This window comes from Plodia interpunctella, chromosome 9 (genome assembly GCF_027563975.2).
Source record: "Plodia interpunctella isolate USDA-ARS_2022_Savannah chromosome 9, ilPloInte3.2, whole genome shotgun sequence".
In the NCBI taxonomy this organism is placed as follows: domain Eukaryota; kingdom Metazoa; phylum Arthropoda; class Insecta; order Lepidoptera; family Pyralidae; genus Plodia; species Plodia interpunctella.
This window is the reverse complement of record NC_071302.1, coordinates 1,476,253-1,493,304: the sequence shown is the minus strand read 5'-3', so window position 1 is coordinate 1,493,304 and position 17,052 is coordinate 1,476,253. Positions and strand designations below refer to the sequence as shown.

The following is a 17,052-nucleotide window of genomic DNA, read 5'->3' as shown; positions in this document are numbered from 1 at the left end:
TCCTATTCCACTTTTTCGATTTCATTTAATATCTATGATAAATGATAAAGTGAGTTTGTATGTTTCTCTTCAATCGACATTCGTGAAATATTACAAGAAATGATAGATCTCTGCGTGAGAAATTGATGCGGGAGAAGCCGCGGGCAAAAGCTAGTATATATTTGCGGTTCTGGATCTGTTGTGCACATGCACAAATATTTGCCCAAGCTGGGAATCAAACCCAGGACCTCCAACGACGTACAGGCGACCACTACTACAAACTATTAAATTGATTCCCTAATCATTTAGAGAGTTCAGCGTCAAAGCATCGCTCAGTCCAAATCCAGTTATTAAGACCAGTTGACCGTATGATGTCAGTTACTGGTAATTACAGGCGACATGTACTATAAGCCCTTCTGGGTAGGATGGTTCAGTCGCCCAAGTACTAATTTGATTCAGGTGTAACCCGTGTCTAAATTCCAACAAAATAACGAAGCACGTCGCCGTTTGGTTAGGACATTTGAATATTGTGAAATGTTTTTTTATATTATTTTTTACACTATTATGCACAAAATTGTGCGATTACATAATCAAATAGGCATCAACGTTTACATAGAAAATGTATAGTGCTATTATCACAAGTACCTAAAATAAACTATTTATTCTACTAAATATTATAAATGCGTAAGTAAGTTTGTAACCTCTTCACGCTTTATCTACTCAACCAATCTTCTTGAAGTTTTGCATACATGTAGTTTTAAGTACGAAGAAGCATATAGGATACCTTTCATCCCGGAAAAATAACTGTTCCCGTGGGAAAATCACGCGGGCAAAGCGGGGGTAAAAGCTAGTTGGATAGAAATCGCTTCAGTTTCAGCTGTACACCACATACAGCCTTACGAACCGTTGCTCGAACGCCTCCAAAACATTCTATAATACATTATTATTGTTATCTTTCCGACCCTTTGTCCAATGCCAGGCTGGCATTTTGATTAAACTATGAATTGAAATTCCTTTTGAGTCCGTCCTACTTAACGTTTAGTTCGTATGAGTTAATTCCTTTGAAGATTAAACGGTTTGTTAAAATTACAGTATGCATACTAATTTTCAATATGTAAGTTTGCTTACTGCATATATTTCGCATGGAATTTCGTAATAAAATATAAGGAAATTGTGTAAAGTATATGTATACACACCATCAAAGGCATTTTTTCACATTAAATTTTAAATTATCGTCATCAAACTACTTAACTGGCATCTCTACTGAAATGAAATGCCCGAAGAAACTCATTAAGGAGAAGTTGCACCGTCAAATTTGACGTTGATTTTAACTCTGTCACTCTTAGTAAATTAAACCTTGCAAATATAATATGTTCATACTTACTTCAATATTTACAAATTGTATTCGGAATTGCAAAAATACACAACATTCCCGTTTCAAACCCGTTTCATTCTAGTTCCAAGCAATTCTCACACTATCCCACTTTTCCCAAGGCTATGTTTCGCCGTCACGCAGACACCAGATGTTCATAAATTCAACCCTTTATCTACCAACCTCTTATTTCACGACCCAACGCGATAATAACCTGGTGCTTTGTATCCTTTTCCTTATTTTCAGCAGTTTCCCAGATGGTTAGAGAGATTTTTCCTTAAGATAATAATGTTTGGTTGAATTTTTTGATTACAGATGCTCAAACAAATGAAATATAATCAAAACTATATTACACAAACGATTGTACGAGAGGTTTCACTGCTACGATGACACAAACAGATACACAGACACGTTAAACTTATAACACTCCATCCTTATGTTGACCGGGGTTAAAAAAATATCTACTCATCAAGCTCGAATTGTCTCGCTCTCAATACCTGTTATAGATAACGCGCCGCAGGGCATAGTGGTGAATGGTGATTTTAAATGCCTATTTCTTAAACATATTACACATTCAGATCCCTGTGATTTAATTATAAGTACATATGTAATAGTGTAAAGTAATGTGTTAAAATTGAGATCACATTTACATTCATTTATTTCAAAAAACAATATATTACAAGGATATTAAATAAAAAATCAAATAAAAATAATACATTAAATCAATCACAAAGTTTTGGGCTACTGCAATGAATAGTAACATTTTATCAAAAGATAATCTTTTATTTCTAGAATTCATTACATATACAATAAATCTTTTAGCTCGATCGGAAGTACCTATATTAAAAAATCAAATGGCTTGAAGCTATCATTTACCACTAACAGCTGGGGCCCAATCGATCAGACCGCTAGACTCACAGAAAAAAATGTGAAGTTTATTAATCCGTGGCTGGATTATACCTAAGGAAGATTCTTAAAGAGAATCAAACACTCCAAACACTGTACAATTGTTTTTATTCAATAAAGACTAAAATACATTTTGTTACCAACAGCTGGCGCGGTCAAATCAGAGTCAAGTAGTACTCACCAGGGTTAGCTTCGGCCTGTCCGGGAACTTCAGTTGTGAGGTGACTGCCGACGCTCCCTCCTTCGCCACATCCATCGTCTCCAATAACATGGAAGTTGTGGGTAAGAAACAATATACTATTACTACACCATATACACGGCGACTTTTTATACATTGGCAATATTTTGTCTACATGCTCAGTCACATGATTCTGAACAACTTTTAGTATGGGGAGTAACTCCGAAATCGCGAAAAAAAATCAGCTGTTCTATTACAAAATGAAATACCTAAGTTGTAACCTAACCTAAATATAGATATATTATTACGAGTACGAAGCCTTCTTACACAATTTTTTCCGGGATAAAAAGTATCCCTTACATAGGCTACCATTTATTCCGGAAAAAATGCTATTCACTCGTTAAATCGTTAAACGCATGCATCGCGGCTTAATATAGTGTTTAAATAAAAATCTGGATTCCAACTGTATCTGAAACATGCAGGAACACGTACCGTGACAGCCGTGAAAGTACTTCGTGTAGCTCGTCTCACTTAACCCATTTATTTTTGTCGGAAATAAAAGTTTCCGCAGCTGAGATGCCTCAGAATATTTCGCGGTTACTTGTAATGTAAGCACATATTTTTCGAATGCGCTACGTAACATATTGTAAGTACATATATGAGATGCCTGCAAATTATGTTCTTTTTACTCTACTAACTAGAGAATATGTTTTCAGTTTTATGTGTAAAAGCATTTTTTTATGAAATCCATATCCATGAAATCTTGGTGATGTTAATAGAGCTTTCCCCTGGTCCAGGCAGAAGGGTCGAACCGGTCCGGTCCGGCAGTGGGTCGATGAAGACAAGGATGTAAAGAAAGAAAGAAAGAAAGAAAACATTTATTTGCCAAAAACATGAGTACAAATAGACAAATTGATGTCAAAATGAATTAAACCTACATGTTTTACCGAATATAGGTATGCAAATATAAATAAATAAAGAGGAGCATGCTATCCACTACAAATCCAACATGTTCTTGCGCAGTACATGTCATTTAAATTTAGACGGCATTAAATTGTGCCATTACGTTTATGATAATGTCATTCGGGGCTCCAATTTTACTATCGACTTCCATCCGCTATCTCGACCTGGCTGGGTTCGATTCCCAGCGTCGCCGAATATTATACTTGCGATCACAAATATTTGTCTGCGGTTCGGGTGTTTTGACCGTCTCTGTGTTAGATTCCATTGAACCCACGATAGTAGCTTAGTGCTTAGTGTCAGTCACTGAGTATTGAGGTTATAAATACAAGATCACAAACTCTTTGCCTGTCCACAGTGCTCCCACCGTCGTCACCGACAATACACACGAGCCAGAACTACTACACGCCAGGGGACGTCATGAAAGCCAACTGTTCTTCAGGTCCCAGTCGCCCTCCATCCGTCCTCGAGTTCTACATCAACGACCTTCCTGTGAGTTCATTATTTATCGAGCTGTATAGATTTATCGGTGATGATAAAGGATGTGAACCGGAACGTCTCATGATTATATCCATAGACAAAAGAAATATGTTTATCCTGTTCGCGCCACATGAGTTTGTATTCGCATACCAGTATATGTATGAAATGAATAGTAGTTTTAATAACCACTTGATTCCGGTCAAGGAAAACATCGTGAGGAAACCTGCTCACTGCGTGAAATGTGTCAATTTTATTTATTTATGGGGATGCGTGGAAAAATACTAAAATTGTATGAAAAGCACTATGTTTATATATTAAGAATTCTGTTTTGGAATGCATTTCGGTGCCCGAATTAATCTGTATAAGAGCTTGAAATAAATGCATTATTCGTCATCAGAAATAGTTAGAACAATAGTGTCCTGGCAAGTTTTAATGCTGCAGACGTACTGTGGGTAAGCCAGAGAATCCGCGGGTTATTGTTCTCCGTTTTGAATAAACTATTGAAAACTGCACGAACTTTTGTTCGAATTAAATATGTTTATTTGTAGAGTAGATTTTGTAGTGGCTATTTATATTTTAACTAGATTTTTGCCGCGGCTTCGCCCGCGTAAATTTCATAGTAAAATCTCGGTCATTCTTTAAGAAAAATGATGAAGAGTTTGTTTTCCAATTTTCAGCTTTTAATTTTTTATTTTTTATTAAGTTCCTTACAATATTTCACCCCCCTTTTGAAGGGGTTGAGGGTTAATTTTCAGAAAAATCTGAAACACGCATTTGTTAATTTGTTGTAAACAACCAAAATCCAAATTTTCAAGTCACTAACTTCAACGGTGTAGAAGTTTCATATCATTTTTTTCACCTCTGTCATCCTCTTCGGGGTATAATTTCCAAAGATCCTCTCTTAATGCTCGCCTATACTCGCCAGGGAACCTACATGCCAAATTTCATCTTCCTACGCCCAGTAGTTTCGGCTGTACGTAGTCTGTCAGTCAGTCAGTCAATCAGAAGAGTTTTATATATTATATTGATTGATAAAAAATTGTACGTGGTACTTCTTTCTCTCATTTTTTTTACGGTTGCATCATTATCCATTGAGCCTCGGAGTTCTGGAACCCGCTTTTCTATTGTCGTCGTATTTGTACCTACTTTGATAAAATTCATCTACAATTGCATTTCTTAAACGCAACTTGATAAAATCCTTCCTTCGAGCAGTAAAATGACAGTTTTGAATTATGTCTTCCAAATCCAAATTAATTAATTAACAAAATCCTTGTTTCAACATTTAGGTACCTGATTGAAATTTGTACTCTTGATTGATCATAAAATTTTCAAATTTCATTAAAATTTTCAAATTTCATTAAAATTTTTATCAGTCCCAATGAAAACTATTTTTTTTTTACCAATTTTTCATGAAACCTAGCAAAATTTTCCACTTTATACGTGAATGTTCCCCCATTGCAATCAACTAGTTGATATTTTTAAAAGTGTATAATGAAATTTGAAAGGCTGAATTACATTGAAAAACCTATATTTAATAGTCAAATGGTTTAGCAGTGAAAGCATAACATATACAGACATTTCATTATAAATAATGATTAATGAATATAATGTATTGGTGGATTCTTCTTTACCTATATTCTTCTTCCTAGCGTGTCGACTCGGCGAATCATATTTGTGAAGAATAATGAGACTCCACCGATACAGGAGTATCTGCGGTGTCATACAAATTCTTAAGTGTATACTAAGTTATATATTAAGTCACTGATAGTCATTGATTCCATCATGAATAAATAGGCCATATAAATATTGATTTACTGACTCCGATTTTGAATTACTGTAACTATGACTGGACGGACTATGTATGGACATAAACTATGTATAAACAAAAAATACTAATTTAGGGTCAATAGTATTTAATAAGAGTGACACAAATTAAATTTTGTCATCAAAGCCGCAGGCAACACCTAGTTGCGAATAACGTCCAAACAAACACGGAAGTTTAATAAAATTTGAAATTTAAGCTCAAAATCCCGGTATTCTTCAGAGATCTCGCACCAAAAGCTCTCGAAAGCTTAAAACTTGTAGAAATACAAGTTTCACTCTTTGCTGAATGCGTTTGTATGTTAATAAAGTGCTAAATAAACTCGGCGCGGCTTAGATGAAGCTAACTTTAGGAAAATAAATTGAGTTACAGTTAGTTTTAGACTGGAACTATCGCTATATTAAGTGCTTAGTCCGGCTGGCGTCTCCTAACGAACTTAATTTCTGTCGAGAAGGTGGAAATTAGACATTTTGATAGAAATAGGATTTGAAAAGAACTATTTTTTACGAGATAGGGTGGCGAATGGGCAAGCGAGTAATCGGGATACTAAGTCAACGATACTATATTTTATAACAAATACATCTATAAATAGACCCGGGCCAGTCAGAATAAGATCTTTTTCAAATCCATCATGACCCGACAGGGGTTCGAACCCGGGACCTCTCGGTTCAGAGGCAATCACTTTACCACAGCGCCAGCGGGGTCATCATCGTTGCATCAAAACAATTTAGTCAACAAAGCTAATCGAACTGTATCACGGCAAGGTTATTAAACTCTCATAATTATATATATTCACTCTTTTATATTCACCATTTCATTCGAATCCACTTTGATTACGGCGTGTAGATTTCATTTTAGCATGTCCGCCATTTCCTTTGATAATATTCTGTTGAACTAGAATTTGCATTTTCAGAGCCTGACGAATAACCATAGTTTAAGTAAATGGACCGCTTTAAACTTTGACATGTTTAAAATTTAGTTTCCGGTTATTTTTAGACAATTTTGAAAGGTTTTTTTTAAACAGCTATAACATGTCACACTGCTGGGCAAAAGCCTGCCCTCTCAATTTCCACGCGTCCCTTTCTTTGGTCTTCTCCTTCCAATGTCTGTCGAATGCCCCAAGCTCACCCGACCTACCTCGCTCTCTGTACCGTACGTTTGTCAAATGCAGCCTAAGAGATGGACCCATATACTTACCTGGATTCCAACTGACGGATACAGAAAGCATTTTAAGTTATTAAATATACTAACCAGAGAGACTTGGTGCAAAGGTCGTCTGCATGGGTACCTCACGATCTCTATATCTGGCAAAAAGCAGCGCTAGCATTGTAACAATGTAACAGGAACACAACAGTTGTGTTCCTGTTTAAAGGTCTGAGAGAGGCAGTGTAATTACAGGGCAAAAGATACTAGGCCACAAAGTAAGCGTAAGGCGCGTGCGCAGGCGTTGATAGCCTGTGGTGACCACTTAACATCAGGTGGGCCGTATGCCTGTTTCCCTATTTGATAGTATAAAAAATATATTACGAAAACATTTTAGTCATTTGTTCTATGTATCTGGTTAATGCTGCACTTGAGCCAACATACAGAGCGCAGCAAAATTGTATTTCACATATTTAAAAAAATATATATCACTAAAGAAATATTCTTAGTTGCCAGAATTATTTCAATTTCTGTAGTGTCTTGAAAATGTCCTTACGACATTTCCGCATCAAATGGCTCGTCTAGTGTTGACTTTGTTATAATTCGCGCAGCCGTGTCCCGACTTCTGAGATCCAATTGTCACAATCGCATTAAAGGCGTCTTCTGTAGGGTGGCAATACTTTCGATATTATATCTGGAAACGTTTAAGTAATTTTTAAGAATAGAATGACTTACTTACGTATATTAGTTAATATTAATATACTATGCTTTGTCCCCAGGTCATGCCAGGGTTGTACCAAGTGCACCCGTCGACTGAAGGTCTGTTCCGCGCTGATCTGTTCGTTCAGATCCAACTCTGGCCGGCGCATTACGAGAGGGGCGCCCCTATATTACGGTGCGAGGCGAAAGTAGCAGACTTGTATAGAGAAGACTCCACAGTAGCCCTTTACTCCGCCAACAGTGATCCTAAAATTGAAAGAGGTTAGTATCTTTTCGAATAGGTATAATTAAAAATAAAATAATTAATTATTTACATAAGTAATTTTTCTTTTACTGCCTACGAAAGACCGATATTGTGACGTCTATCTATCAACCTTCATCTAAGTTAACTTAACTTCATATACTTTAAGTAAGGTTTTTGAAAAAAGAATGATTCATTTTTCAAAAACCTTACTTAGGAACCAAACGAAACAATAAAAAAAAAATGCCGTATTTTAGATGTATAATTTTTTTATTGAAGATTTGTGTCACTTGTATACCTACATCGTGGCATTAGTAGGTACCCCGTGTCCCTACTAATTCCACCTACATATTATTATATGATCTACATTTGTCAATTATTGACGTCCTTGGAGAAAAGGCTGCGGTGAAGTTTGTTGCGCCGCTTCTTCTTCACCTGCGCTTTGGAAGCCGGCGGTAGACTAAGATTGATAAGTAATTTTTTGACGTCAATAAGTGATGTACATTTTATTTGTATCTAACATAGAATTTTTATTGCGTTCTTGAAATATGAGACCGTTTCAAAATCCAGAATATTCAGCACTTTGTAACGTAACATGAACATTCAACAGAATACGAATTAAAATTTCATTTAAACCTAGAGGAAATTCTGGTGCATTTTCTAATATGACGAACACTTTTGTTTGTTTATGTATAAACCGATTATATATAGAAGAGGTTCTATACCTACCTATACCACACATATAGAACTGTATGAACTTACGTATTTTAATAAATATTCGAAGTAACTAATTATCTTCGTCGTTGTTGCTGCCAAAGCCTGGCAACACTGGCGACGACGGACGTCAAGGGAAGAGACGACGGACGTCCGTTACTCGACGTCTTATACTAACTCACATCTTTCTACAAATTCAGCGCCTTATAAATACAGTCAAGTCACAACCTATATTCAGGCCTCTGCGGCACCAGTCATGATGACATTAAAAAGTGTATAATGAATGACTATTTATCAAAATGGCTAAATTAATTTTAAAAAGTACCTCAAATTGTAATTGAACAAAAATTTACATTATTTTTATGTGTGTTTAGCTTAGCGGAGTTTGTACAAAATAACAGTTTTTATACAATTATTATTTGCATTTCGTCGTATACAATTTGTGAAACATTAAGTTTTATTTGTGATGAGTTCGAATCCTACTCGTTCCACATGAGTTGTATACTAATCTGACTCATGTATAGTAATTTTCATCGGCCACCATTTTCTTCCGGTGAAGGAAAACATCGTGAGGAAACCTGCACACTGGTTGATTATTAACTTGTGTGTGAAATGGAGAAGGCAATGACAAACCACTTCATTACTAATGCCCAGAAAGTTGTTATGTGTGTTTCATTCCACGTAATGATCACGACCCTCAGCCATGATTAATACGACCATGAAGAGAAGGGTCTAAGTAAGTATTGTTAGAGTTGAAAACCTGGTTGCACAGGCTACTTTGGGCTTTGAACAGATTCGCAGACATCTAGTTTCACATATAACATTTGAGAACTCCACTTGGCACTAATTATATAACTACTAGGTACACAATTACATTAAGCACAAAGCCATAACATATTCAAGTGCTTCAAACTGGTAACAGGTCCAAATGCTGTTACAGTACTTGCCAAAGCAGTTCCGCGTACGTTGCATACTAGAAACACGTGGCACGCCTCAGTAATCCGGTAACGACATTGACCTGTATACAAGTATGCTAGACTGAGCCTAATGACTTACTAACCACTCATGCATAACTAGCGGCCCCTACCGAATTCGATCGCGTAAAATCATTATTATAACTTAAATCTTCCGCTTGAATTAATTTAACTGGTAGTTGTTCGCCGCGAACACAATAAATTTTAACAAAATTATGATTATTTCAAAAACGACTTAACCGATTTTGTTGCCCGACGAACTTAAAAATTATATTCATAGATCCTATCTACCTTTTAAATTTCATCAAAATCAGACCAACTGTTCTAAAGTACCTAGTGTACATACATACATATATAGAAAAAAATATTTTTGCCCCAAGTTAATTTGTAGATTATAAAAACCCGAGTCAAAATCCATTGTGTAGTTTTAAAATTTTAAGCAAACATGAACAAACAAACAGACAACGAAATGCGAGTTTGTTTTGTACTATGTAGTGATAATGTTAAAGCACACATTAATTTAAAGTATTTGTAACACCGGACTTCACAATATTTTATATGACAGAACGAGACAAAATGCATATTTTAAGAAGTTGAATTTGAAATATGTATTTATGTACCTTTTTATAATTAAAAGGGTTAGAAAGAAATCACGAAGTTAGAGAGAGTATTCGCTGGTTTCACGCATACGTTGAGTTAAACCAGCGTTATAATCTATGAAGGAGAATTATCTTTCTTTTATGTCACAACTTCATATTTGCAATAAGTATGTCAGTGTCTGGTACTTATGGCAGCATATAGACGCGATATGACATATTTTGTAACACTAAAGTGTCCATCAAAGATATGAGTTCTGAAGGAAATTGAGCTAGTTTTATTGAATGCAGAGGCTTGCGTTTAGTAATACCAGGTTTATTTTCTTCCCTAGATTTAGGAATCAAACTTGTCGTCTACATGAATAATTTCATTTTAAATCCAATCAACTATCGAAAAGGTTTTAGTTGCTGAAGTAAAAAAATAAAATGTAAGCTTAAACATCACATTCCAGTAGTAATTTCCAAAATTACATTCTTAACATAACATATGCATGGACTAACCTGTATGCGTAATGAAATCAATAAACATTGTTTCTATAACCGGTTCCATACAAAAAATCCTCAAAATTTTACTTTATACATTAACACCCACATAAAATCTCAGAGACAGGTGTGTCTGAAAATCAGCGTTTTCTCCGACAAACTTTTATTGGAGACAACAGAAGCTGAGACATTCCTTTGTCGCCTTGATATGATGATAAATGTATATCTTTAAAACTAAAATAAATATTAATATGTTCTATTGTAATACTAAGTTTGGCAATAACGTTATTTTCAATTATTTATTCATTTTTATTATTAATTAAAATTTTATTATTGAACAGTGATACTATTAAATCGACTATGGCTCTGTCTAGCGTAATAACATCGTGATCAACGGGTCACGTACTATTTGCGATGGAAATTGATTCTGGCATAGAGGCATCCCAAAGTACGCCGTCATTTCGGACATTAAATTATCATAATCTACGGGATTGAACCGCGTTCAGACTGAGCACTCGGAATAATTGATATTCTTAGAAAGAGTTGGTGTATGATTTTTCAGGGTTCCATAAAGGGAAGCTATTCGATCGAGTCTAGCTCTCTTCTATTAACAAATTAATGTCTTGATAGACGGTCACAAAATAGGGTTCCATACCAACTTACAACCCCTATTGCATTACCATAAAGATGGAATTTCTGAAAAGTCATAGCGATTGGACGAAATCGATTTAAAGTGAAGTTTCGATCGGATAGCTTCCCTTTATTGAACCCTGAAAAGTGATACACCAACTCTTTTTAAAAATGTCAATTATTCCGAGTGCTCAGTCTGACCTAAACCACATTGTCTGCATACCAAATTTCACCCCGAACCGTCCAGTAGTTTGGGCTGTGCGTTGATAGATCAGTCATCTTTGCATTTTATGTATATTAACGTCTAACTGCGCCCCGGGGCTTTGCTCCCATAGAAGTTGTGGGATAAAAAGTACCCTATGTATTATTCTATGTTATATTCTACCCATGTACCAAATTTCATAACAATCCGTCCAGTAGATTTTTCGTGAAAGAGTAACAAACATACAGACATCACAAATTTTCGCATTTATAATATTAGTAGAATATAGAAAAAGTATAAAAAAAATTCCTCGGAATGGACAAATTCAAATTCAATTTAGGATGATATACATCACTTTTGACGTCAAAAAAAATACTTAAACAAAGTCTACTCTGCCGACTTCCAAAGCGCAGGTGAAGAAGAAGCGGCGCAACAAACTTCACCGCAGCCTTTTCGCCAAGGACGTCAATTAACAAATGTAGGTTTTATACATATATTAAAAAGAAAAAAACATTATTCCACCAATCCATAATTCATAATTAATTTATATGAAAATATGTACAGCATAAGGAATACAAAATATTGTGCAGTTAAACATGTGCCCAGTGTAGCAATTTAAAATTAAAATTTTACAAAATTATTGCGCTATAACTGTCAGATTACATAATACAAATAATATTAGAAAGAATATATTTACATGCGGTGCGTAGGATTCAAATTACGCGTCTCAGATCTTGTCAAATATAAATAAGCGAAATTCAAATTAAACGGTCAATTTTTACTATTTTTACTACGAGTCTATTGAGATAATTCACAATCATAAGCTGTTTTGTCATTTTAATACTCTTCAAAATTAGTAATGATTTGAATTTATTTATGAATGTAGTGTCTTCTTTTCCGGGTTTTTATTATATATTTTAATAGATTGTACATAAGGACTATTTTGAAGTGTGTTATAGATAGTATTAATCTGTTTTTGTGTCGTGTGTTAATTGCGTGTGTGTCCATTATTTGGGTAAATAGATAGAAATTTCCTGACAAACGTGGCTATTTCTAGGCTTTTAATATTGTTTTTTTTTTTCGTGGCTTTTATAAACACGGGAGTATAAGTATTTTCTTTTGAATAAAGTGTGTATCCCTAACCTATGAGTGGAATAATAATAACAAAGATAGCTATTGGCCAGCGGATACAGACACCGAAGATATTTATAACTTCGCACAAGGCTCCTCTGTGCCGCAGAGTTGGAGGAAATTGTCTTCGCAAATGAGATGAAGCCTCTCATTCGGTTGAGGTCAGTGACCTTTTATAAAGTAGTGTTATTAGATCACTATACATTAGTAGGTTGCATATATTAGCACTATGATAGCTATTATCGTGATGTTTATTTTTTTTTTTGAGCTTGCGTGTTGTTACACGCACCTTAGACTTCATCTCTGCTTCCCATCATGCTAGATAAGGTCAGTCGCACTTGAATTTCTATAAAAAATAAATAAGGGTATCCTGTACTTTCGGTATAAAAAGTACCCTATTAATCCAAGGTCCAAAATCCTCAACACCAAATTTGATAAAAATTTGAGCGTAAAGAATTACAAACATACCCACAAACTTAAATTTCACTATTATAATATTAGTGGGAATTCTAGTTTTACTAGCACCCCGAAGCTTCGCTTCTGTGGGAATTTCGGGATAAAAAGTACCCTTTATATTATCCCAGGTTATATTCTACCCGTGTACAAAAAATATATCATTGACCGGTACATTTTTATGTACCAGTTAAATCTTTTCTCAAGGTCGACTGTTATGTATTAAAGTTAAAAAACTATAAAAACTGTATTTAAGTTAAAAAACCAGCAAAGTCCGAATCGGTATCGCGATCAAAGGGTTCCGTAATCTATAAAATGGCAAAAAAATCTCATTTGTTGTCTGTGAGCTATTCCGAAATATTTATTTCATTATGTGTTCTAGTTTTTGTTGTTATAGTGACAACAGAAATATATCATCTCTAATTTCAAATAGGTATCTAACTATTACGGTTAATGAAATGGCGACAAACGGATAGACAGACAGACAGATAGCGGAGTCTAGTAACAGGATACCGTTTTATCCTTAGGGTGCGGAATACTAAAAATGCGTTGTTTTTTTTTTCTTACTTATTTTTTCACGAAATTCACATCCGTCCGTGTCTCGGAGGAAATTGGCTTCGTAAATGAGAAATAATATTATTTCTATTTCAAGTTCACTGCCCTTTCTGGCAGTAATCTTATTTACGAGGGTACTTGATTTCATCAATATATTAATTTGCGTTTTGATATGATTACTATCGGCCATAAGTTTGGGTATTTTGGGTATTCCAAGCTGAGAATTCAGTCAGATAAAAATAAGTAATTCTCTATGGTAAATAGTCATTTTTAACATTATATGCATACTATAAGTCTGTCTATCTGTCTGTTCCGCTTTCACCGCTAAACAGACAAATTTTGATGAAATTTGGTATGCATGTAGTTAAAGACACCCGTTCAAACATAGGCTACTTTTTTCCAATGGGGGGGGGGGGGGGGTGAAAGTTTGTATGAAAACCGTCCGCTTTCGCAGATAAATTTACGCGGGCGAAGCCGCGGGCAGGAGCTAGTATCTATCTTTTAAGAGTAATATAAGCTACCTTACGCGAACAAAGTCGCGGGCGGCCACTAGTATAATGATTGCTTTAAAAAACCGGAATACATATTTGACAGTCTAAATTTCACAAAACTACACGTAACAACTTGTAGGATTCGAACCTACGACCTCCTGATCAATAAAGCGATGGTTTACCACTTCTAGAACACGGAAATCGTTTAAAAGGTGTAATATTAAATATTGTTGCAACACTAAGCTTCCTTTCTACACTTGCAAGCTTAAATTAAAATTAAATTACAGGAGCCTTGGCCTGGCGCAAAGCGTTGTGAATTCCGTCTAGGAAAGTCTTACTATTAATATAATATTAATATTACATTGGGAGCGGTGGTGGTGTAATGGTTAAGATCCCAGCCTGTGGATCGAAAGGTCCCAGGTTCGAATCCTACTCGTACCACATGAGTTTTTATACCAATCTGACTCACGTATCGTAGTTTCCATCGTCCACCACTTGCTTCCGGTGAAGGGAAACATCGTGAGGAAACCTGCACACTTATTGATTATTAACTTGTGTGTGAAATTGAGAAGGCAAGGAAATGACAAACCACTCCATTAATAATGCCACGAAAGTTGTTACGTGTGTTTCATTCCATGTAATGACCACGACCCTCACTCATGAGGAATACGACTATGAAGAAGGGAATATTACATTGCCAAACTTAGGCTTCTCGAAGATCTCTTTCTTTTTTACCCGACTGCATAAAAAAGGTTTTGTAAGTCAGTGCGCAACGTCATGAGAATTCTTGTAGTCTGCTGCTAATTTTGTGATATTATGAATACCTTTTTAACTAAACACGAAAATATAAATTGTGTAAGGATGTATATTACAGCCTTATATACAGTTTCAATACGGGATACAAATACGTCGATCAGACAACACAAACTTGCAACAGAAAACTCCATGTTATAAATAAATAATAAATAAATATATTAGGACAAATCACACAGATTGAGCTAGCCCCAAAGTAAGTTCGAGACTTGTACTATGGGATACTAACTCAACGATACTATATTTTATAACAAATACATAATATAGATAAACATCCAAGACCCGGATCAATCAGAAAAAGATCATTTTCCATCATGACCCGACCGGGGATCGAACCCGGGACCTCTCGGTTCAGTGGCAAGAACCTTACCACTGCGCCACTGTCGTTATAACCTCATATATGTTGCGATATTGTAAAATAACTGTGTATTTTTTGTTACAGTGACGTCACCTGGGTCATCTACAAAACTGCAAGCGTGCCAAATACTAGTGTTAATAATCTTGCTCGTTTGGGCGAACAACACTTAGATATATAAGTTAAATATATACCAAAGACTTTAATTACTCGACAAAAAAGGTAGTTAAGTGAAGTTATGGTATGAAAGTCTTATGAAATAATTTTATTAAACTTCTAGGTACATCTATTTCTTTGCATGTCGATGGCAAAACCTGAAACGCTACTACACACTGGCTACTCAAGATTCATGCCTTCACGAAGCCAAATCAAAATAAAAAAAAAAAACATGTTTTTAATTATTGTTCACCCGCCTACATGGAAAACAGGTATGATAATGTGTTTTTAAATTTATTTTTATTGAAATATTTATTTTTATTTAACTTTAGAATCCAAAAATTTAAAAGTAAAATAAAGAGAATGATGACAATTACAATTTGTAATTCAATGTTTGTGTTATAAAAGAACTCATTCATACAGAAACATTGTATCTTGAGATAAAGGTACTATGAATAAGCATTAAGTGACCTCAAAATCTTTTATTAGTTCATACTAGTAAGTACTAAATAATTTAATGTAATCAACATTGTTTTAATATTTCTCAGGCACGTTTTTTGCCAAAGCTATTTGTAGCTTTGACGCTAGTAGTTTGCTACTTGCGTTTCGGGATAACTATGCCTATGTTGGGGTAATTAGTGACGCGATGCGATACATTGGTTATGTTGTAGATTAATCAAGCGACTATACACAGGACACAAACACATACGTCCTTACTTTTGATATTTTTGTTTCAAACGAAAGTCTTAAGTTTTGTCCCAATACATACCAAAAGCACTGACCGACGACAAACGATCTTTCAATCAAACGATCATAATTGATCTGGATCTTTGATCCAACAAGAGAAAAATGTATCATTAAGTACATACCTACTGTTTTTTATATAAAAACATTTAATAAAATTATCGAATAGGCACGCTGAAAACTTTCTTCTAGTCCGTTATATATGTAGCTAAACATTTCCAAAAGGTTAAAACCTGTGATTGTCTTCAGCGCTTGAAAAAGCGCATCATCAAAATGTGAGGAAAAATCGAGAATTTAAAGTCTTTAGTCAATTGTAAACTGTATAAAATATAAGTTATAAATAAATATTTAGATGTATTTGATTCTGTCAGCGGGACATTGTGAATTTAATATAGATACTGTACCTAAACGAGCTGCTATACCAAAGAATGTAAAGACTAAAAATATTGTTGATTTAATACAAATTATATATATGTCGGGTGTTATTGTTTTATTTCTCTTGATACCCTTTAGTTTTTATGATACAGCGTGAATAAAATATGTTGAACTTAGTTCCAAAAATAATATATAATATAGTATTGTGGCGAGCTGTTGGGGAGTAGGGGAGTAGCGACCCCACGGACCTGATTGCTCCCAGGGCAGGCCCCTGTTCCTCACCTCCGCCTTCCTTCCCCAAGGTCGGAGTGGAAACAGGTAACAGGTACCCCTACCTCTGGCTTGCCTTCATCGGCCGGCCAGAGTGGAGTTGCGAGAGCTATATGCTCGAAGGGTGGAAGTGTAAAATGTCATAACGCCGGGGGTGTCGGACTGGATCACCACGATTTCGCGCCCCGCAGACTCACCTCTCTACACCCTTAGCCGCCCACGTCAATGTTGCCCCTTTGTCGCCAATCACGGCGATTGATTTGAGGGGCCCATCCAGTGAGCGGCGAGTCACCACCTGCCACTGAATAG

At 35.4% G+C, this 17,052-nt stretch overlaps 1 protein-coding gene across 1 annotated transcript in view; it reads left to right on the top strand.

Annotated features, from left to right (window-relative positions):
* Positions 1–16,578, top strand: part of LOC128672570 (uncharacterized) — a 76,241-nt gene extending 59,663 nt beyond the window's left edge. Inside the window, exons 5-8 of the mRNA XM_053749811.2 lie at positions 2,404–2,539; positions 3,754–3,887; positions 7,620–7,821; positions 15,286–16,578. Coding sequence (XP_053605786.1) covers positions 2,404–2,539; positions 3,754–3,887; positions 7,620–7,821; positions 15,286–15,371 — 558 coding nt within the window. The 3' untranslated portion in view covers positions 15,372–16,578. The remainder of the gene's footprint in view (positions 1–2,403; positions 2,540–3,753; positions 3,888–7,619; positions 7,822–15,285) is intronic.
* The last annotated feature ends 474 nt before the right edge of the window (positions 16,579–17,052 follow it).